This window comes from Cydia splendana, chromosome Z, assembly GCF_910591565.1.
Source record: "Cydia splendana chromosome Z, ilCydSple1.2, whole genome shotgun sequence".
Lineage (NCBI taxonomy): Eukaryota > Metazoa > Arthropoda > Insecta > Lepidoptera > Tortricidae > Cydia > Cydia splendana.
Window position 1 is genome coordinate 21564839 of NC_085987.1, and position 24232 is coordinate 21589070.

A 24232-nucleotide genomic window follows, 5' to 3' on the forward strand; every position below is an offset into this window, starting at 1 on the left:
TGACAACAATGTGCAAGACGCTATTTCATTGCGCTTCGAACACCAGTGTCCCTCCGCCGCTAAGTAATGTCGGATGTGTGCTACACGCCTTTAAAGAGAGCAAGGTAATTGAGACAATCAGTGAGCAAAATCGCATTTTGCTCACTGATTGTCTCACTCAGTGAGCAAAATGCGATTTTGCTCACTGAGTGAGACAAAATGACATTCAAGTGACCTTTATAGTCATTTCAACATGCGGGGTCTAATACAAGTTCGATATACTTGGGTTCTATTATCTCTGTCCCTCTAGGTATGTTCTCACTGCTTAGGGTGAAAAATTTTGTGTACTACACGAGATCAAAGTTATTTACATCTCGTGCGCTTTTGAATCCCTTACTACGCTCAAGATTCTAAATTAGATTCACTCGCTACGCTCGTGAATCTATTATAGAATCTTTCGCTTGCACGGGACTCAAAATAAGCACTCGAAGAAATATCAAACTTTGATCTCTTGTTGTACAAATAACTATTCTAGTTTCAAAACTATAATTCCTAACTACACAAAGTGTGACCAGCCCAAGATTTTTTTTCTACTAGTCGACTGTAATTCTTGAATTAAGATTTCTTATACCAAACTGCAATTGGGTATTTTTAATGTATGGGCTGCCAACTCAACTATAATATTCATATGATACAGTTTAGTCAACTATAATGAAATTGACCAATCACAGCTCGCCGCGATCAAGAGGACGAAACAAAACCATAGCTCAAATTAATTATTTTAGGTTGTATAGTAGAAACAATTGGTTCATAAGTCAGAAACGCGCATGTGACACCCTTAATATAGCAACATCCATAGACTACGAAAACCACTTAGTGTTGCTTGTTAGTCTCCATAGGCTACGGTGGCCAAAATCGAGAAAACAACTGTCTAAAAATTGAATTTAGCGCAGAGCAAGTACCAGGGCCTCATGAGTTACGAGAAGGTGTCGTTGACCAGCCCGCCGTAGGGCGCGGCGGCCGGGTCGCGTACCAGTATGTAGGTATCGCGGCTGTTCGCGAATCTTAGCTGTATACTTTTGGTTTGGTTTGTTTGTATGTTTCTACTAGTTTAAAGTATTATTTTTGTTGACTAGTAGAAAAAGTATTGTATACAATAGTGATATAATCAAGCTTTTCAATCTCGTAACGGTACTCGACTGAAAAACTCTCTATTATATCACGATTGTATAAAATACTATTTAATTTCCCGCCAAACATTTGTGTAATATTTCAGTAGCCAGACTCTATATATGTATAATTGTATTACTTAGGAAATTGTTTCTATTGACATATCATACTTTGAGAGTCACAGATCTACCAAATTTTCGTATATGGGTCTAAATCGGATGCAAAAATACAAACATTTAAACATTCGATGAGAACTTTTAAGTTTCTAGTTATTTGTGGCTGAAATTCATATACGTTGGAGGAGGTTAAACATCGGATATACTCTTCTAGATGCCTTATTATCTGAGCATTAGAAGCGGTTTTTTTTCTCCATCCTATGTTAACCCGTGATAACAAATTCATCGTTACCCTCGAATAAAAATATGTCTCATCTTTACACTCGTATAAAACTGAAACCGTTGAACATTGAAGGTTGCCAATATTCCGGTCTAAACTACGGTTATTATTTAACGGTTTGCACTATATTTCTAGAACCTGAAACGTACTGAGATCGAGAAAAAATAAATATTTCGCGAGGTCTCCCAATTAGTCTCAAATTCGTCCGGTATTACCCCAACATACCTTACTTTAAAACCGCCGCTCCTCCGGACGCTAGTCATAACTAATAGTAATAAAATACTCATACAGTTGTTGATACCTACTCCCGACTATTTAACCCTTTATAAGGCCCCAGTTATACAGATATGCTACGTGAAAGTTAAATACACTACCATGTTTGTAATGCACTGGAGAACACATCTACGGCAAAAAAAAAACGAAATCATTAAGAAAAACATGTGGTCAATATATGCACTCAGCCTGTTAGTGCACTTGAGTTTGCAGATGATCTGTTTCCAATACACCTATTCATTGACATTGACATAACAAACATAACGTGCTCTGTACAGACTGGCGTTTAATTGACTACATACGGTAAATCGAACATTATTGTGTATCTTGTAGTGGGTAGGATTAATATACGAATATCACTGAAAAAATTATAATCTGTGGCCCGTTTCACGATACAATTTACAAGCGGAAGTCTCTTTCTATCAAGGAGTTAGAAAGAGACTTCCGCATAAAGTTCTAATTACAATACTTATCGATGTAGCATGTAACCTTTTATAATTTTATTAATCTTAAAGTGGCAAATGATACACTTTCCTGACACTACAAACAACGTAGTACAGTTATTGCAATTCACGATGGAGAGTGGATTTATCAAAATTAGACCTTGTCATCATACCAATAAGAGTCTCGCCACTCGCCATCGTGAATTGCAAGAGCTATAATTCAAATTATTAGATACAGCGACGTGTATATTTTTAATAGTATAATGGAAACAATGACGATAGCTTGCTTCCCTTGACAGGCATAGTGCATAAGTTGACCACATACTATAAATTAATTAATTACACTAAAATTAAATACTGACCGAAAAAGTATGAATGAGGAAAGAAAGCCTGATGTACTCGCTATATAATACCATTATAGTTAAATAAAAAAGAGGATGTTCTTCTCCGTAAATGTTTATTAACTAAGTGGTTTCCAAATCGTCTCTGCCTTATAAAGGGTTAAAAGATATTATTCTAAGAAATCTAAGACAATTACACTAATGTTATAAAAGTATAAATATTTGGTACATGTATGTAGGTAGATATATTTACCTACTTATTACTTTATTGTATTTATCTAATTTACACTTTACAATACTTTTATTTTAACTTAGTAAAGGGTACAGTCAGAGTCAAATATATTGTAGTCCAAAGTGGCCAAATACTTGGTCACACGTCACACCGTACTGAATAACGGCGCGGCGTAACGAACTATTTGACCACTTTTGCAGCTATAATATATTTGATGTTGACTGTACGTATCCGATAATAATAAGTATAATAACGTAGTGGGGCCAGTGTTCAGCCCTGGGATACAAAATTTTCCTTTTATTAGTATAATATTTTTATATCAAAAACGGTCGAACTTTTTTTATACAATAGCAAATGCACAAACGAATTGGTAGGTAGGTAGGTACTAAAAATCGGGTTTACTTTATTTTTTTTTATGTTAGGTAGTTTATGGCCCATTCTTGGCCACCAGTAACGTCTAGGTACTTTTGTAGATAATAAAGTTATTAAAATGGAAACGTCATTTAACTTCTCAAATCTCATCAGTCTTTTTTGTAATAATAATAATGTCCTAAACATTACATTAATATAAATATAATAGTCGAAAATCCATACCTTAAAATAAAACTAACAAATACTACTTTAACTTGATTCTTACTCTTAAGGTACTAGAAAAATAGCACTAACGGAATCTAGAATCGACTGTATGTACCTACTATATGTCACCTGCAATAATATGTTACACAACGAAGGCGCAAAAATATCTGACACGATCTTATTTGTAGAGCCATAAGAGCGTGTCACATATTTTTGCAGCCTTTGAAGAGTAACATAATGATTGCAGGTGACTGTTTACCTACTTAAGTAACTATTAGGATTCAATATTTCTTCTTTCTAACAATAAGTGATTTAAATTCCCGACGCAATCTAACTTAAGTATAACAGCCCTCTTTTTGCGTCGGGGGTTAAAAAGAGGGATGTTATAAGTTTGACCGTTATGTCATTATGTGGCACCGTAGCTCTTAAACGGGTGAACTGATTTGGATGCGGTACTTTATCTTCTAGCGGTGGTATCGTGGGGTCATGTTTTGTAAATCGGTTCATCCATTTCACTGCGTTGGGGTATTTTAATTTGAAATTTTCGTTTATGTTTATTTACATTCTAGTTGTGTCAGAGCGAAGTCTGAAAGTTCCATTTTTATATAGTTTGGTGGTCCCATTAGCGGGGTTAGCGCTTGCTTCATCCAGCTCTTGTATTTTAGGAGATCTGTCCCGCTGCGGCCGGGCTCGGTAGGAGAAGCTCGCCGCCTTCAGGCGGGCTCCGATGCCGGGCTTGGGCGGCGGGCCCGGGAATGGCGACGAGTGGGGCGCCACCGGCGTGTGCGGCGCCGACACGCTGCTCACTACCGGGGGAGCCATGTCGGGCCGCCTCACTACCATGCTCTTCGACGGCGGACGTGAACTTTCGTGAGCCATACTGAAAACAGAACTTAGTTATAATTATATTACTAGCGATTTTTATCCTCTTAGAAGTCGTTAAAAACGATCAACTCTATTTTCACCCTCACTTCACTTCCTTATTTCACTGTACGAGTAAGTAGGATGCAGCCTAGGTACACGTCACGCACAGGACATAGGCAAAATTAAATTGTATGTCAATCAGTCTGTCGTATGTAATTAGCGTGACTGGCCCTAGTGGAAGTGTCTGGTAGTATAGTTATCGTTACCGCGGCAGGCGGCGACCGGGGCGCGAGTGGCGGTGCGTGCCGCTGGGCGCGGTGCTGCACCGCGTCGGCTTGTCGTGCATGCTGCCGCTGCGGATCGCTGCAACACGCAAATCAGACTATGCCAGCATCGAAATCGGTTTATCGCAAATACCTAGGTATGATTGGATTTTAAATGTAACTTTTGAACCTTGATAAATGTTAGGCGGCGAAATGCATAGATTTATGCTCAGGCAAAAATCTAAAACATTGCAGGCTCGATTTAGGTACGCCACAACGATATTGCCTATAACTTTCATGTTTTTTTGAGATGCAGAATTTTTACAAACCCTTTTTTTAACTTGCCCTGTTAGTAATTTTTTTAGTGTGGGTCAAATCTTGGAAGCTAAATTTGACCCACTTCCCGATTTCCGATTGAGCTGAAAATTGGCATACGTATATTGGGCGCTAATATAAATCGGATGACAATGTAATATAATGAAGATATGGAGTCGGAGGTGGCCATGGGAACTATGTGATAAAACAACGCAAACTAATTGTGTTTGGGGATAGAATTATCGTGATGGGTATTAGTTGCCTGTGGAAAGAAAAGTACAGTCAGCGACAAAGCTTGTTCCTTACAGGTTTTTCTTAGTAAGGTTGAGGAGGAGGAGGGAGGTTAATAAGGATAGATTGATACAATAGGCTAAGATAAGACAACGATACAATTTAAAATGGAGGAAATACAGCTCTTACAAAAAAAAACATTCACTGTGACCCACTCAGCCCTACCTATTTAACATCTGATGCGCTGGGTCTCCCCTAAATGGACCTTAGCTTCAGCAACATGCTACATTAACATAAAATAATGCGAAAGAGCGTAACTTACGCATAGCAGTAGCGTCGAGAGGGTGCGTGTAGATGCGCTTGCGGGCTTGCAGCATGGTGTAGACGAGAGCCACGAGCGAGCGCGGCGGCGCCGGCGCGGCCTCGGCGCCCGCGTCGGCCGCGCCGCGCTGCCGCACCACCCACCACGTCTCCATGCGGCCCTTGCCCTTCACCTCCACCTCGCCGCGCGCCTCCAGCTCGTATCCGCACCGTCGCAGCAACTGCATCACAGGTTTTACATGTTTAAACCATTGATGAGAACACAACCTATCTACGAGTATGTACGTACATACTTATTTGGTCTAGATATTCGTAACTCGCAAAGAAATGGAAGATTTTGGATTTGATGGAAGAAGGACTTATTCAAAGTTCGTATCGCTCCCAGGTTTTTTATGTTTGTTACATTTCTATACAGATATGTATATTTCTTGTTTTATTTGATAATAGGGGATGTAAATCCATTTGCATGACTATAGGTTGCAGGCTCTAATCGAACGAGCGAGCGAAGCCAACGAAGTTCTTACATTCGGCTGGCAGGGGCACGTCCCGGCATTTCGATGTTTTTAAGCTGACCTATCAGAGGATAGTTTGATACTCAAGAACTTAAGTAAATTTGTTCTAATTTAAATGAAATTGGGTAAACGTGTAGTTGAGGGCATTATATCTTAGTCATTAAATTATGAGCAGGCTCGATCAATGGGTTATTGAGCTAGAAGAGCTTAGAAGGTTAAAAAGCTATTTGTGAGGGGTCTTGCTATTCTGGTCATCTTTTTGCAAGAAAGTATGGTCGAGTTTGGTATCAAATGAAAGTGCTCGGCTTGCACTTTTATAATATTGTTTTTAAATTTACCATTTTGAAATAATTTGCAAGATAAAAATAAACATATAGTGTAAACAACGTTATTTACGGTATTTGACGTCTGTCACTCACTACAGCAACACTACGTAAAATGTCTTGCACATTGAAATCACAAAGGAAAACAACTGCACTGCGAACGTTTACGTTCTACGTCTTTTTTTTTTTAATTTTAGGGTTGGCCGGACACCACCGTTATGAATCGGTAGTCGTCTAAGTAAATCGATATGAATTTTTCATTTTTCTTTTAATAAAAATAAGGAAAAGGTGGATAATTAACTGTAAATATGGATATATTTATCGTCACTTAACAGACAACAAATTTGACACAGAAATAACATAAATAAACTTTAAAATAGATCCCCAGTTAGTTTCAATTTTGACAATGGGTGCGACCTACTCGGTCGGTGTATTAAATGCATTTAGCTTGCGGGAAAACCATATAATTCTAGCTTTATTTAAATCTCAAATAAATTTCATTATACGTCACAATTCGATACCTCAGTCTACGTGCCATCCAATCGTAATCGCTTGCTGTGACAATCGATTTGCGTTAGTTACATCTCTATATACGTCAGTCATAATGTGTCAAATACCGTAAATAAAGTTGTTTACACTATAGTAGTATAGGTATTTGACATTTGACAGGAAATATTTCGGCTTACCACAGATACAGTATCAGTTAAGGGCTCCACAGACCTTGTAATATATCCACGCGATTTTTGATCGATTGCCGCCTATAGTGGGACATAAAATAGTAGAAATTAAATAAAGTGGAACTCTAAAATTTCCATACTATAGTCGGTCAAACAAGTTTGTCAGTAGAAGAAGGCGCGATATTCAAATTTTCTATGGGACGATAACCCTTCGCGGCTGCATTTTTTAGCCGCTTGTTTCTACTGACGGAAATGGCTTGACAGACTATAAATTATTGCCATGTGTAAGCATTTTACGTCAAAAATGTGACAGCTACGTAAAAAGTGGCGCCCTCGTTTATTAACCGACTTCCAAATCTCAAAAGGAGGAGATTCGATTGTGATTTTTTAAATGTTTGTTACTCCTTATCTCCGTCATTACTGGACCGATTTTGAAAATTATTTTTTTGATTGTATGTATATGCATACAGATTGGTCCCTTTTTTGTCAAAACCCAGTTCTGATGATAGGATCCATGAGGAATCGAGGGAACTCCTCAAATCTTAAAGGCATACATATAGTGATTTATTTTATGATTTGTGATTATGAGTCCTCGTTACTCGAAATAAATGAATTTTATTTTATTTATTTATTTTTATATAGTGATTTATGTGTTTTATCAACAAATCAAGCATATACATTCAAAAAAGTGACATTTGATGAAGTGGAACTGCTGATGATGATCAGAACGGAACTCTTGAATGAAGCATAGTTCATGTTTGGCGATTTGTCGTCTTCGTTATGTTTGTTAAGCAAATTAAGTTTTTAAGCAACATTTTTGTCAAGCTCGAGTTCTGATGATGCGATCCACGAGGAATCGAGGGAACTCCTCAAATCTTAAAGGCATGCGTATAGAGATTTTTGTATTTTGATCAGAAAATCAAGCATTTTCATTAAAAACTGTCGCATCTTATGAAGTGGAACTGCTGATGATGATCAGAACGGAACTCTTCAACGACGCATAGTTCAGGTTTGGCGATTTGTCCTTTTCGTTATGTTTGTTAAGCAAGTTAAGTTTTTAAGCCATATTTTTGCCAAGCTCGACGTCTGATGATGGTATCAATGAGGAATCGAGGGAACTCCACAAATCTTAAAGGCATGCGTATAGAGATTTGTGTATTTTCATTAGAAAATCAAGAATTTACATTAAAAACTGTCGCAATTGATGAAGTGGAACTGCTGATGATGATCAGAACAGAACTGTTCAATGACTACACGTTTGGCGATTTCAAATTTCGATTTTGACGGAGCTGGCCCTGGAGCCAGACCTGACCCGGATCCGGGCTCTTATCTGGACCTGAACCCGGACCTGGACCCGGACTTGGACCTGGACTTGGCCCTGGACCAAGACCTGGACCTCGACCTGGACCTGGTCCTGGACCCGGAACTGGACCCGGACCCGGACTCGGACCCGGACTCGGACCTTGACCCGGAAAACCACTGATACCTAAACTAAATAAACACTATGATTACCTACCATAAAATGTAGGTATAAAGTATAATGATGCCAAACTTTAGTAGGTTTGGCAATAATTCAGGGGCTAGTTCCCCTCCCGCTCAAACCCCCGTACACCGCACCGCACGCGCCGTTAAGTGGGTTAGGTTATTAGGTTTGAACTGCGATCCACATAGAACCGAAAAAAAGTGGGTTAGGTTAGGTTAGAACTGCGAGCCTTACAGAAACGAAATGCTACTAGGAAAGTGGTTTTGGTTAGGTTCGAACTGCAATCCTCACAGAACCGAACTGCTATCAGAGAAGTGGGTTCGTGAGGCTAAAACTGCGACCCTTACAGAAACGAAATGCTACCTACTAGAAAAGTGGGTGGTTTTACCTCCTTTTCTACATAGTGCACCATCTATGTACAATAATCTTTCACCGGCCCCCATAAAAGTCGTTTTTTTTTTCTTGAAAATTATTTTCTACTATTTTATGTCGAACTATACGAGTAAGTAGGTGCAACAAAGTCAATCGCTCTATATAGTTTTTGGCACACCGCGAGTTCTCAGTTCGGGGCGAACTACTAGTTATATTATATATTATCAAATATCGTCGACCGACAGAGCGAGACTTGTCGCTTGACTTAATTGCAATTAAATTGCAATGTTAAGTTGAAGGATTTGCTTACTGGCGCCATCTGTTGAAGGTGCTTAAAATAGTCGTAAGTCCAGTGGCAGATTTGCCCTAAGGCCAAGTAGGCCCGGGCCTAGGGCGGCAAATTGTGACAAAAAATTCGCTGATGATAACAAGAAATAACTCAAAACGTAGTTAATATGATGGTCGCTGAAGAAAGGAGCGATTACAGGGCCTAGGGCGGCAAAGATTGCGAATCCGCCACTGCGTGAGTCTGAAGAAGGTAAAGCAAAGATTACCTCTTTCGTGTACTTGGTGACTTGTATGCGGTCCATAGCGCCCGTGCTCTCCATGCGCGAGGCCTCGTTGACGGTGTTGCCCCAGATGTCGTACACGGGCTTACGCGCGCCTATCACGCCGCCCACCAGCGGCCCACAGCTTATCCCTGCCCCAACACATACCATACACTGTCAATATATCTAACAAAAACTTTTTACCTTCGGCCCTAGGTCGGTGCATCCGTTTTACCTGAATACATCGTTTAAATACAATATTTATCGAACTTTGCACTGGTAGGTTGAAAACAATAGTCCCTCGTCGTCTGCTCTGCTTAGGTACCTACTGTCTCTCAGAATTTTGAAGTCGATAATTTTATTATCACCAGGTTGGTCTGTGATAATTATTGATGTGCCAGCCCGTTCGTCATTAGATATGAACACTGAGTGTATTAGGTACCTAGGTATGATTTTATTAAATAAATAAATAGAATATAATTAATTCTTTAGGCTGCCTACACATTGGAATGGATCGATATGATCATCAATGTGATAACCGAGTAAAGGTCTATTATTTTACACTGGAAGAACTCCTTGATGTATAAATGACATTTATTCATTAAACACAGACGGGAAAGTTGCAGTTGGCTGGTAGAATTGACTTTCAAGTCATGGTTATGAATAATAACATTCATTTGAATTCGATTTGTAATGTTTTACAGTAGGTATTTTCCTCACGTTGATGTGGTAAATGTTGTGTTAATCGATAGCAAATTTTATTTAGGTATCTCTCGTGCCGTGGGACCCTCGCAAACATTTCATTTTTTAAACCACTCGCTAGTTGCTCAGTTTTTGAATCTTCCGCTTCCTCTGGTGTCAATATTAACACGAGGGCATTAACGTATATATCCTATGGACTGGCCTTACGGGCACTAAAAATGGTACTAGTTTAGCGGTGTGACTCACGAATTCCAGCCAATCGTGCAGTCTAACGCAACTAGTTGCGACCAATAGCGCGCGTGATGCGAACTCATCGACCAATCGCGTTGTACCGGTGTCACACCGCTGTACTGGCCCCTGTCATGCCTCATTATTATTGTCCGTAAAGCCAGTCCCTAGATATCTATGTCAATGCACGAGGGGTACCTAAACAATAACAATTGCCCCTTTGTAAAACAAATAAATAACTAGTGTCTATTTAGGTACCTTTATAAAATAAATATGTACCTACCGTAAAATCAGGTACCTAACTATATTAGTCCTTAAGTACAACTATCAGTTTTTAACGTTGATTCTTAACGAGCCTTTATGATTTGTACTCGTTACGTTTATTTTTGAGCTTAGATACACTAATGCTCTTTCTATATTGTATTGTATTATACTCCACATAATTTGAAAATACTTAGGTATATTACATATTTTACTGGAACTTTAATTTGGACCATAGTTGTAAGTTGTGGACTATTACCTGGTTTTACGGTAACGAATTTTAGGGAGGAAGTCTAAATTAAGCTCATCCTCTCAAGCCTCCTCCACACTCGTGCGCGGATCGCGGCGCGAAGCCGCGAACGCGAGTGTGGACTCAATTTCGCTGTCTGCGAAAATCGACTCCACACTCGCGTCTGGAGGGGGCTTCAGATACTTGGGGGTTTCTTTTGGTAAAACTTTCTGCTTTCTGATGATTTATTGTTGTCGGATGAAATTTCGGTTAAAATGTAGGTATTTGATTGTTACCTACATTAAGAATTAACATGCTTAGACAACTTTAACTTTGCGTAGGTAGGTATATTCGTAACAGTAAGTATGCATGCATACCAACTCGGAGACGAAATTTGTTGAAGCTGTGTTTGTTGATATCGTCGAGCGCCACGCGCAGAGCGAACGCGTAGTCCACCAGCGCGCACAGATGCTCGCAGTCCTCGTCGCTCGTCTGCGCCAACACAATGCAAACAGTGGTTACTTAATACTCTCTCACTCTCTCTCTCTCTCTCTCTCTCTCTCCCTAATACAGCTTTGTCAAATAGTTGAAGTTAATACCCACTTCCCACTTCCAGGTTTCTGATGAAGCTTAAAATTTGCATATAGGTATTTAATTATGTAAATAGGATGACAATGCAATATTAATATGATATGGAACTGGAGCTGATCTGATGATGGAGCTGGTGACCATAGGAATTCTGTTTGGGTTTGTTAGAATTGTCTCGGTCACTATTTGTTACCTGTTGAACGAAAAGTAGGTACAGTGTCAGCGATAAAAGCTTGTATCATAAACGAAGTTTATGACAATAAAACTTATTTTACGATATAGATAGAAATAGCTAGATATAAAAGTAACATTTGAAGGAGTCCTTCCTGTCTCCAGCAGCGGCAGCTATGTCTGTCTATTGTCTATGTCTAACTTATCAATCTTATTAACGTTTTAACCATTTCGTGGTTGTTAATAGTGAGCCCTCACTCTCCCTCACTGTATCTATAGGTATTGCCCGTAATACCTAAGTATACATATTTCACGAAGATACACATTGCTAACGTTAGTGGCATTATAAAATACAATCAAGCTTAGGTAATAGTGATTATATTACAAAATGTGAATAGCGGCGCTTGCCTTGTCATTGGGGTCGAGTCCTGACGCAGCCATGTATGTTGCGCCTATAGTCTTGATCTTTTCAATGCTCTTGAAACGTGGCTCCCTTAGCAAGTTATCGAAATCAACTGTAATCAAAACTTCTTTATAAGATTGTTTAATATAATATATTTACCCCAAGACCTAAACCAGTAAAAGAGAGAGGCTTTATATCAAATGAACTAAGTATAGAGAGCAAAAATAAAAAATAACAGTAGGTATATGTAGAAAGCTATAACAAACGAAAAGTGTACGTTAGTTTATAACTATACAGGATGATTCATGAGACGTGAGCAGGACTAATCCTGCACACTCAGTAACTGATAATTGATCGATCACCGTCGTATTTAGGTGAAACAACCACACTTTTTCCTATTGTTTAACTTTTTAGTGAGGACAAATTTAATTCTCTGCAATCATGGTTACCCTACAAGACCTAATTAATAAACATAAAACCTCTTTAAAGTCTTGACCGTAATGACAGCATTTTGATTACGAAGAAAATAAACTGTCAAACTTGAGTGAGATACGAGTTTTCAAAAGTAACCAGACCGTGATGACATTCAATTTGACACAGAATATCGATAGTTTATTATTCTAATTTTAGGGTGACCATGCATGTCGTAAATAAATTAATAACTTTTTTTTCAACACGACTAGAAAATTAACGTTAACCTCACTAATACTCATACGAAACAGTTGCTTATAATTTACGAAATGCGCAGTGTTAGTCCTGCTCACGTCTCCTGAATCACCCTGTATATTTGCGCGATCCTTACTATTTGACATTTGATTATGAGGACGAAGCACATAATTACTGAATTTAATTTAGTAAATGAAAACTAAAAGTGGGTATTCGAGGCCCTTGTGAGACGTAGGTACTATAGGTATTGATATTATAACTTTTGGTAATAGCTGAGCATGTATTAAACTAAAATAATTAGGGCACAAGGAAATTCTTACAGATAATCTCATTGAGCAAGCGCATGCAGTCCACGGCCTTCTGTTCCGAGTAGAACTCGTGGAAGTTGGGGATGCCTGCGAACATGACGCCCACCTCGTGCCGCCACTGCGAGTACAGCTCCTGCCGCCAAATTAAACTTTTCCGCATTAAAACACATCTCTCCACTTATATTTTACATTATAAAAGCTTTAACTTCCTTAGCCGAGCTACAGTTAAATGGCTATTGAAAGTAAAATCAACAACTATATTAAATACTTGATATGTAGAATATAAATGTTTAGGTACATCGGGCCGGCGTTCCTTGCTCAAGAAATGGTTGACAACGTGGTCGGGCAGGATATGTTTGAGCAGGTATCTGTTGGTGCGCTGGTTGTCCCGCATCTGTTCGAGGTTGGTCTCGGCCTGCAGCTTCCACAGGAAGTCGAGGCGCGACGTCACCTCCACGAGCCGCGCGTGGTTCACCACGATCGCCAGGAACACCATCATTAGAATCAACATTCGTTGGTAGAATTCCATTTGGCTGAAACTATTTTAACATCATTAGGTATATTACTATATAGGTATTATAAATACATACTTATATTCTGGTCGGCCCAGAACCGTTCTGTGGAATCACTAAACGCGAAGCATATTCTCTGCTTAACAAAATGAGAGCAATCGAAGAACACTCGAAAGCTCTAGAGCCTCTAACTAATCAACGGGTTTAATAGCAAAACTGCTAGAGTTAAGCCACGAAAAGTCTGCAGCGATTTTGATAGCCCTCGCAGTGCCAGTGTTATTTATACGTCATAATTTCATAGAAGTTTGACGTTTAAAATCATACTTGCACTGCGTGGGCTCTATCAAATCCGCTGCATGGAGACTTTTCTTGGTCTAACTCTAAGGAGCTTCTAGGGCTCAAAAGATACAAAACATGCGCGGTGACTAGAATACTGGTGGGACTTGAACAAACACATTGGAAAATTGGAAAGGAACAAGACATTTAATGCATGCATGTGACATGCAGGTTCTGTCTGGAGTCAGAGAAGACTGCAATGCACATGCATTCTCATTTCCTGCGGACCACTAAATGTCAAAAAGAAGTACCTACCTACTTAGGGCGGCACGTAGTGCAACCTTATGAGGTACAAAACATTACGGCCCAAAGAATATGGAATTTCCTTGATTCAACGGGCATTAGTAATGAACTTTTAAAGGGCCGCCACAATATCACTGCTTGTGGTCGACGTGCCACGTCCTCATAAAGGCCCACAAATTACAACAATAATAATAATAGGTATGTTCTAATGCAGTGCTCTTCTATTTACCTTTACATGTAGCGACTCCCTATGACAATAAAACACTTATTCTAAACGATATGTTTGAGAATCTTGGCATGGGCAGGACGGAATCGATAATTTACTTAGTACAGTCGGTGCCCCAACTTAGGTAGGTAAGTACCTACAAGTTGTCATACTATTATATAGAAATACTTATTGTATAGAAAAGTGGATACTTATATTACTTATGTTAGGGAACCGACTGTACGTTATTACGTTCGTATGTATTTATTTAGTTAGAGAGTAGTTACGTTACTACCTAATAGTTGTGTTTAGTCTAATCGCTGCTAGAATTATCATACAATTTACCAATCTAGAGCTCATGATGAAGCCATAATAGTTATTTGTTTCACTCGGGGGCAAAGTTGTTGTTTAACCGCTCGTGCTAATAAGGTAAAGGGCCCCAAGTTCGTGTTAGTACGTTATTTCGTTAGTTTTGTTTCTGGCGCAAATAATAAGGAATTCAAATATTTTTTATTCAAATTATACATATGAAAAAAAACTGTTTTATTTAATCTCTTCAATAAAATAATAACCAATATTTTAGTGATGAAACTGAGAATAATACGACGGTCGAAACTGTCAGGCCGCGAACAGCTGTGTTGTATGCGTGCACTTTTTTTAGGCGTAAGGTGCGCGCTCTCACTTGAGCTTATAGGAGGGAAAAGCTAAACCCATTCTAATAAAAGTTTTTGGGAGTGTTTCTGTAAGTTCCTTAATAATTGATTTGATAAGAAAAAAGATTGAATATATGCATAGAAATACCTTAAAATTGCAATAAATCGACTCACGAAATAGCGGTCATTTTATTTTTCGTGTGTCTTCTATTTCGTGCCACTAACGAATCAAGGATTTTCTAGAAACATTTTGAGTGCTTGTTTTTAAATATAACAACGAAGATAATTAAAAAAATAAATTAGAAAACAATGTATTTCATGAAGTTTCGTATGAGCGAAATTCGGTATATGTTTTTTTCACTAGAATTCTCATAAAACGAGTTTGAAAGTGACCCGAGTTAAAATTTTTAAGGTATATTTCACGTATATTCTCATATCAACTACTAGCACAATTTTATTTATAATTCAATTTATTTGATTTATTTTTGGGTATGTTTATATTTAACGTATAAGATAATAAAAAATTAAAAAATAAAAAAGTTTTAATTTTTTTTAGGTTTTTAATTTATATAGTTTTGGCTTTTAATCAAGTATTAAAGTACCCATATGGTTTACGAAGTCTTAATTCAATAAACTTTAAGCTAGCTCTCAATTTAACATTTTATTTATATTATTTTTAATTGGACCTTACAATTACTCGTAAGTAGATAAGGCCGTTAAATATTTAAAATGATTATCAGCAAATTATCACCAATTACTCTAAGAAAACTTTATTCCGAAACAGGGGACACGAATTCACGAACTTAGGAGCAGAGCTAAATTTGTATCACGAAATGGGAGCCAAATAAGAGGTTCACGAAAAAAATCATATAAAAAAAGTTTCAACTAAAACCCTATAGTTTATACATTAAATTATTAACAATGAACTAATATAACTCACTCAAAAGCTTTCAAGGTATTGATATGCTTAGTAATATTAAAAAAAAATACAAACTCTCAAGAGCCTTAACCTGCCGAAACAGGGGCCCTTTACCTTATTGATACCCGAGCAAGCGAAAGATTCCAAAATTGAACCACGAGTGGTTCGAAATATTGAATCTTGAGCGTTGCGTGGGTTTCAAAGCACGAGGGTTAAACAATATTTTTCACCACACCAACCCGGAGCAAATATTAAATGTAAAATATCAAACAAAATCAAACCAAATCAAATCCAAATGAATGTTATTAAATATTTATCATACAAAATCATCATTGAAAAGTCAATTCTACCAGCAAACATAAGAAAACAACTCAAAATTTGCATTTGATTACTTTGCCTCACATGTGAATAAATGCAACTTTGCTATCAGTTTATGAAGTGCAAAGTAAGCCTTTCCGAGCTGGTGTGGTGAAAAATGTTTGACGGTGTTACTATAATTTAATATTTATATAAAAGAAAGTGGGTACTAGGCAATAGCGGGTCGCTATATACCCACTTAACGACAAATGTCCTCGTGCTCGTCACGTTTGTGTAGTTGGCATCTTAATTTACAGCCAAATTATTTACTATATATTATTTAATATATATTATTGGAATTGTTGCGCCAAACATTTACGTTACCTACTTGCGTACACATTTACTGAAGGTTTATTTAAATATTATAAACAATGATTTTTATTAGGTACTTACGCAGATGGGGCTGATTTATCTTTGTAAAACTTCACCAACAAAATGGCGTATATGATTACGCTAATCGTAGCCAACAAAATCTTGATCAAATAGTACAGCTTCAGGATAGATGTTAAGGCGATGAGGCACAATATCCATGTAAATACTACATACTCTGGACTATAACACTCATTAGTATCTTTCTCCACATCGAGCATGGTTTCGTCGCATGTTGATAGATCACAAATAAATAGCTTGATAGTGCTGAAAAATACAAGTTAAATTAAAATAGGTACTATAAATGCTTGTTTAAAAGTAGCCATTGTTTGGTATTTAAGGCGTAAAATATGTAATTTCATCATACAATTCATAAAGTATAAATGTATATTCTAGTAACTAGAAATTCTAATTAAATATTAATATAAAAAAAAAAGTATGTAATACAACAGAATTGAGAACCTCCTAAGTACTTAATTTTTAAAGTCTTGAAGTCGGTTAAAAAATAAGTCAGAATGATAAGTTAATTTTAGGTATATTAAGTACAGTCAAAACCGTTTATAACGACATCGAAGGGACTACTCATATTTGGTCGTAAAAACCGATAGTCGTAACAGCCGATGACGTACTTAATACTTATTATTAAATGTGAAATTAATATACTCATCTATAAAATAAAACTACATTTTATTTATATCACATGAAAATTATAATAAAAAGACATTACGTACATATAATTATCATTTTTCTACATTAACAAAATCTGTTATTTTAATTTGTTTGAAACACTTCTGTAGTACGTACGCACTTTACTAGTTCATGCTGAATTTTAATTAAAGTATTGTCATAATATGTTTTGGTGCGTCTTGTGTTCGGATAAGTAACAAACTGACTGAAAAGAAATGAGAAAGCGGGCTTTGGGTTTCGATTATACTGCATACACATGTACCTATTTTGTTTCTGAGAAATACAATAGACCCTAAACTCGAGTTGTTTTTGTTTACTTTTGCGATCTTAATGACTTTAGTGTGCCAGATGTGGGAACGGGATACTGCCCTCACCTATTCAAATGTTTACAATACGGCTGGTCGTTCTAACAGATATAATTCTCCGAAAATATCAGTTAAATGTAGTCGCTTAAAGAGATATGTTGTAATAAGCGATGTCGCAAAAAGCGGTGTTTTTTATAAGGCGGTCTAATAGAATTTAGCCGGGACCTTTGATTTTGGTCAATATAACCGGTATGTTGTTCTAAACGATGTCGTCGTAAACGGTTTTGACTGTATTTTGTTTCTGTAGAATTGGATATGAGTTACCTAGATATGGACATGACAGTGAGGAAGGTACATATGTGAAGGTTGCGGCGGCGGCGGGTGGCGCCGAGCCAGCGCGCCAGCGCATGCAGCCGCGGCGCGCGTGGCAACTCCTCGCCCATCGCCGCCAGCAGCGCCAGCGCCAACAGCGCCGTCACCGCCACCAGCGCCGTCATCAGTTTCCAACAACTACGCACACACAACACACGTGCTCCAACGTTTATTACATTCTAATACATACAACACCGTTATACGAGTATACTCAGTCATAGACATCGAATCAAAATTCTGTCGCTAATTGCGAAATGATAGATCGGATAGATATGGGATAGGAAAGTAGAGAAACGGTCCAAAAGTCAGGATCAAACCAAAGCACGAAGCACTTTTTACATGTTTGTGTCGTAGTTCACTACCCCGGTTATCTCTACATCCAAGGATAGATAGCTATAAGAACATAATATATATACATACCGACTAATCGCATAGCAGAAATATAGGTACTCATAGGTATACAGTAATGCATTGCATAAAAAAAGTATGTACTAAAACCAAACCAAGAACCAGTAACCAAAAGTAAGTTCGTATAGTAACATTCGCTGAAGCTTTATTAGTAGGTACCTACCTCCTTAATCAATCAAATGAAGAATGAAGATGTAGTAGTACAATTAGCCACGTCAAATTAAGCCGAATTTGGGCAATCTGCGGAAATAGTTTTGAAAATTGGTACAGGTATACCTTGTGGTGTCCAGATAAACATACTAAAAGTCCTCGAGGGTAGGGGGTGTGCTGAGGGTGTAGGAGGGGGTTGAAGGTACCTTTTTTCATATTTTTGCTCATATCTCGAATATCTGTACGAATAGCATTATAATTACTTCGGACAAAAGTTTTAACATAAAATTTACTACAAATTTGGTTATGTTTATTTTTACTCTACAATCAATACTTTAGGAGCTACAGGCTGTTAAAGTTAAATAAGAGATAAAAAATATACGATTTAAGAAAACGTCGTTTTTTTGTAATTGTTCATCATAAATAAAAAAAATAGTTTAGAGTATGCGAGCTAAGCGACCTGCAGACCCCCTACCCTCGAGGACTTTTAGTATGTTTATCTGGACACCACAAGGTGTCCAATTTTCCAACCTGTACCAATTTTCAAAACTACACGAATTATTTCCGCAGATTTTTCTAATTTGCTTAGGCTAAATAGTGACACACACATAGCGCCGGGCTACGCTACGACAGTTGACATCACTTGACACGTTCGGACTCACTTGTAGTGCATGGTGGTTTGTACGGCGAAGATGAAGAGCCACAGCAGGAAGCAGCAGCAGACGTTGGACTTGAAGGTGAGCTCGTCGAGGCACGCGAACTCGTGCTCGAGCGAGAGTCGCCGGAAGCGCAGCGACCACAGCCGCATGTTGTCCATGCGCATGCGGCGGTTCGTGCCCACCTCGATCGAATGGTTGATTATGTCCTCTTCCTGTGCAACCAAACACGGGTTGTCATCAACACACGAAAACATATAAATGTCAGAACGTAATGTTGTGACAAGTAAACAGTATAATAAATACATCGGCCAGTGGTGTCACGTCGTCAGAATCGAAGCCGTGCTCCAGAGCGGGGGGCAAGTCCAACGCCGCCTGCGCTTCTTCATCCTCACTCACCGAGTAATACTGCAACACACAAATTTTACATTCTTTACTTTCGCTTTACTTAGCATTCACTGCATAGCGGGAATTCCAGACCGCTCTCATGTTTAGGATTAATTCCCCGAGAATATACATGATGCGCAAAAACTCGGGATACACTAGAAGCATCTACACATAGGCATGCAAGTTAATAGGACTTAGTAGGTACATACTTACGAGTAAATTAATATTTAAATACAAAGGATTGATGGAAAAATGTTTATAAGTAGCATAGAGAAATAAGTAAGCATAGAGTGCAGTAGCAGTACTAATAAATCCGCTACTTGACGCTAGATGTCGACTACAAAAATAATAAGCGTTTTGGTAAGAAATCTAATGTACGAGTTCTTACTTATTTCTCTATGCAAGTAGAGACAATGTAAATTGAATTGTAAAACTTCGTTTTAAGCTTAGAAATACCCGCGACACTGGATCACTAAATTAGTCCATGCTCTGCCAACTGAGCTACTGAGACACCCGCCGAGGACAGCGAATATTTCCACCATACTTCTGAAACGGTTACCGGAGTCATATTCACCAGTAGTAGGTAATGATGCGCCATCCCATACTAAATTAATTTTGTATTAAGCAGAAACATCTGCAAACGAAACGATTCTATTAAATTATTATTATCGGCGGATGTGCTCTGTAGCTCAGTTGGGAGAACATGAACTAGTGCTCCAGTGTCGCGGGTTCAAGATCTACACTTCGTTTTGGTGTAAAAAATGGTTTACGTTCTGAAAGGGTATTTCTGGAGTCCAATCCGTATTGGTTTCATCCTCCAAGATGCTGCTGGGGCGACGGTTGCTGGACTCGGAGGTGTTATGGCTTGTCGGGACGCTGAAAAAAGATATTACAGGTTTACCTATATGGTTAGTACCGATTACCATACGTGTGCTAACTCGGGGCACGAATACCTACCGACATCAAGAGGCTCCATACCTATTAGACATGATATCGAACCTCTTTACAGTAATAGAGGATTATCAATAAGCTAATATTTCACGGTGATTTTTTAGGGTTCCGTACCCAAAGGGTAAAAACAAAACCCTATTACTAAGGGTAACATTCCATTTCTGACCGCAGCTGCACTACTAGTACGAACGCGTCGGTGTTATTGTCAATTTCCATAGTAAAATGAATGGTAGTGCTGCTGTCGTTGGAAATGGACTGTCACCTTAAGACTCCGCTGTCCGTCTGTCTGTCTGTCACCAGGCTATAACTCATGAGCCGTGATAGCAACATAAAAACTAGTTTGATGTATCCAATAGGTACTTAAATACAAAATACAGTACGTAGCGGCCCCCCTTTTTAAATACCTATCGTTAAATTTAAATAATCACGATTATGTAGCAGTGGCGCTAGTGTGCACGTTAATGATTTATTTTTATCTGATAAGGCCCCTACGAGCGTGTACACTTGCCTGTTTACATTATTGATTGGTGTTTATAGTAGGTATGAGTTGATACATTTGCCACTAAACATAAGTACTATCTCGGACGATCGATATTCGAAGTGTCATTTTCAATTGTTTGGTGGATTTAATAAATATAATGTCCGTGTTACAAAATCGCTATTAATTACTTTATACGAAAAAATAAAAATACTAAGACATTCAGTTTCCTTAATGTACTTAGCCATACCCAGAAGTTAACGGAGTTTAAATAAATAACACAGTGTACAAATTAATAAACTTTAATAATAGACATCACTTTAGTATTCGTGCCCAGTTAGCTCACGTATGCATATAACTGATTATTTCTAAAAAGCGTTTAGGTTAGGTACTATAGTTTATCCTTTTTAGTTAGGGCGGGTATGGACCTGGGTCTAGAACGATGCCGGGAGCGGCGAGGTTGCTCCGAGGCGTGGATGAGATACGTGGTGATCCCATGTTCGCGGATGTAGGGGTCGCGGGTCTCGCCTTCGCCCGGCTCCACATCGAAGGCGCCGTTCAGACATTGCAGCGTGGCCTCTGAGATGTGGACACGACTGGAATATTAAAATAGTACGTCTCTTAATCTGTTAAAATTACATCCATCCCTGCTGTATCATGTCACGTCATGTAGAATACTGTGGATGCTTTCAGCGTATACCTAGGCTATATTTGTGTCGTACTTAGGCAAAAGTAGGATCGTCGTCATAGGAAGTAAATTGTGTCAAAAGTGTCGAAACTAAAATTAACTATCGTCCTTGTCATGGTTGACTAGGTACTGATGTGGAAATTACTGGAACGTCACATGATTATGGTGTAAAATTGTATTAGTGTTACCCGGGTAGGCCGCCGCTCTCCATATGGTTAGCAACGGTGACGTCGTGCGACCACAGGTCGAACTGCCACTTCAGCTGGCCCAGCACGCCGCACAGCACCGTGCCGCTGTGGATGCCGATGCGCATGTCCAGGTCTACCTGCCGTATTCATCCATAAACTGCTTGTACTCATACCACTAAACACTAATGCAATCAGAATCACTAATTATAAGCCTGTGTTCACAATTTAACATACCACTGTCCTAAGAGCAATATCAAGCGAAACATATACGAGTAAGTATAAAAATGATCCAATTAATGATTGTTACAAGATTCAAAGTAGCATATCAGCAGAGTTTGATAGTAAGTTAAGACGGGTAATTTTTTAGAATTGTGCCGTATTTATTATCGACCCATGTACTTTGTTTAGGTGGCAATAAACTACAAGAAATTCAATGTTTACAGAGAGAAGGTATACCTGCGTGTTGTAGCGCACGTCGCGGATGGCGCGGATCATGTGAAGCCCCATGTTGACGCAGCACAGCGCGTGGTCGGCCCGCGCGGTGGGCAGCCCGCTCACGCAGAAGTAGCAGTCTCCCAGAAGCTTAATTCGTAAACAATGATTCTCCTGGAAACATAACCCAAGTGCAATTATTATTTTTCAAAGCAATTCAGACGTCTATCTCCACGTCTGCTTTTGATTTGTAGCCCAACAGCGACCGTAAGGAATACATAAATAAACAGGTACTTGCTGGACAATCTTAGGTACCTACTACATTTAATCTTTGAATATCATTTGAAGTGCAGTCGTGACACTAGTTTATTTAAAACTAGAACTATTCTAATGTTACACTTTTTTTTGTGTTTAGTATAAATTTTTGGTAATAAAGAGGAAAGGGTACGGACGGCCGTTTCTCCATACAAACGTAGTTCCCATTTTCCTCTCTAGATATTGACATTATGGAAAACATTTTTAGTTAATTTTATGTATATTACTTAACCATACCTATGCTCCTACGTTTGACTTTTCTAGATTTATTGATTATTGTAAAAATTAGGATCGAAAACCGATTTCATACAAATTTTCAAATGCTTCTAACTCTTATAAGTAATAATTAAAAATTCGAAAATAAAATCAGTCGTAGGGGCATAGCTGTGGTTAATACCTAAACAACAATTTTTGTCAATATATTTTCATTAATATTAATATCCAGAGAGAAAAATGAGGACTACATTTGTATGAAAAGGTGATTTCGCGCGGGTCCTCCACTTTCGTTTTAAGTATTATGTTGTGGTCATTAATGTCATTATATTTATTGCCATATTAAACCCCGTAGAATGTGATTTTGCTTGTGCTTACCTACTTAAACAATGATATTTCAATTCACTCACCGATGCCAGTCGATCAAACCGAGCGAATAAGGCGTTCAATAATTTTACAAGCTCTTCTGCACTGCATTTGCTTGATAATTCTGCAATATGTTAAATAATGTTAGTTAGGTGTGTATATATATGATATAGGAGGCTAACGAGCAGACAAATCGCCTGATGGTAAGCGATTACCGTTGCCCACGGGGACCAGCAACAGCCGTGCGTTGCCGGCATTTAAGATGGAAGTACGCTCTTTTCCTGAAGGTTTAAAGGTTGTATCGGTCCAGAAATACCGCAGGCGACAATTCATTTCACAGTTTAGCTGTGCGAGGCAGGAAAGTTAATCTAAGTGGTGAAGGTGGAAATGTTGTCGTGTGCTCTACACGACGCATGGCGCGGCAGGGATTAATCCGAACAATTCCTCGGAGCACTCCCCGTTACTAAAGCCTGGGAACTATTTCTTATTCATAACTATGTTGATGGTGTGTGTATATGGAGTCTGCAGCCGTTCTAGGTATATCATATTCTAGTTAGCTATATCAATATCATTTACACTATTTAAATATCTGTACGTGTGTAACTCACTTACCAGTGAACCCTTTTATATCGGCGTAAAGTATGGAAACATTTTGGTGTCGCTGAATGTACAAATTATTGAACTGCTGGTCTTGGAACTCTCCTTCCCTTGAGACGTGGTTGGCGATCTCCTTGGCCAGGAAGTCTGGGATTACTGTACGTACAATAATTACTTAAATCAGTTTATATATGCAAATATGTATGACATGACACTCTACATAGAAAATGATTGGGATATTTAATTATTCTCTTAAAAATAAACTTATATCGCTTAGGTAAGCGAAACAAGTTTATTTCAACTTTTTTTAAGGAACCATATATATTTAGGTATATATGAAGTGATTCAAAAATCAAAGTTTTTTTAAACTCGTCTCATAATTTCATCCTACCTTACTATAATAGTTATTAATTTAATTACTACCTAGTACTATTATTTATTCTGTATTACTACTTATTTTGAGATTAAGGACTTAATTTAATTTGCGTATTTTACATTTCTGGGTCGCTACTAGTGAGTATTATATTCTTTGGTCGCTACTCGCTACCACCACCATGACAATTAGGGGAT

The 24232-nt window shown here is 38.3% G+C and overlaps 1 protein-coding gene across 1 annotated transcript in view; it reads right to left on the reverse strand.

Moving 5' to 3' along the window:
* Positions 1 to 2670: 2670 nt before the first annotated feature.
* The window catches only part of LOC134805074 (adenylyl cyclase 78C), a 37829-nt gene continuing 16267 nt past the window's right edge, over positions 2671 to 24232 (reverse strand). Inside the window, exons 8-25 of the mRNA XM_063778360.1 lie at positions 23678 to 23818; positions 23110 to 23189; positions 22196 to 22345; positions 21740 to 21876; positions 21292 to 21459; positions 20205 to 20310; positions 19354 to 19455; positions 19054 to 19262; positions 17786 to 17971; positions 16494 to 16736; positions 13174 to 13408; positions 12888 to 13008; positions 11907 to 12013; positions 11117 to 11231; positions 9326 to 9471; positions 5406 to 5625; positions 4541 to 4637; positions 2671 to 4302 (exon numbers count right to left, since the gene is read on the reverse strand). Of these exons, the coding sequence (XP_063634430.1) occupies positions 3969 to 4302; positions 4541 to 4637; positions 5406 to 5625; positions 9326 to 9471; positions 11117 to 11231; positions 11907 to 12013; positions 12888 to 13008; positions 13174 to 13408; positions 16494 to 16736; positions 17786 to 17971; positions 19054 to 19262; positions 19354 to 19455; positions 20205 to 20310; positions 21292 to 21459; positions 21740 to 21876; positions 22196 to 22345; positions 23110 to 23189; positions 23678 to 23818 (2897 nt within the window). The 3' untranslated portion in view covers positions 2671 to 3968. The remainder of the gene's footprint in view (positions 4303 to 4540; positions 4638 to 5405; positions 5626 to 9325; positions 9472 to 11116; positions 11232 to 11906; positions 12014 to 12887; positions 13009 to 13173; positions 13409 to 16493; positions 16737 to 17785; positions 17972 to 19053; positions 19263 to 19353; positions 19456 to 20204; positions 20311 to 21291; positions 21460 to 21739; positions 21877 to 22195; positions 22346 to 23109; positions 23190 to 23677; positions 23819 to 24232) is intronic.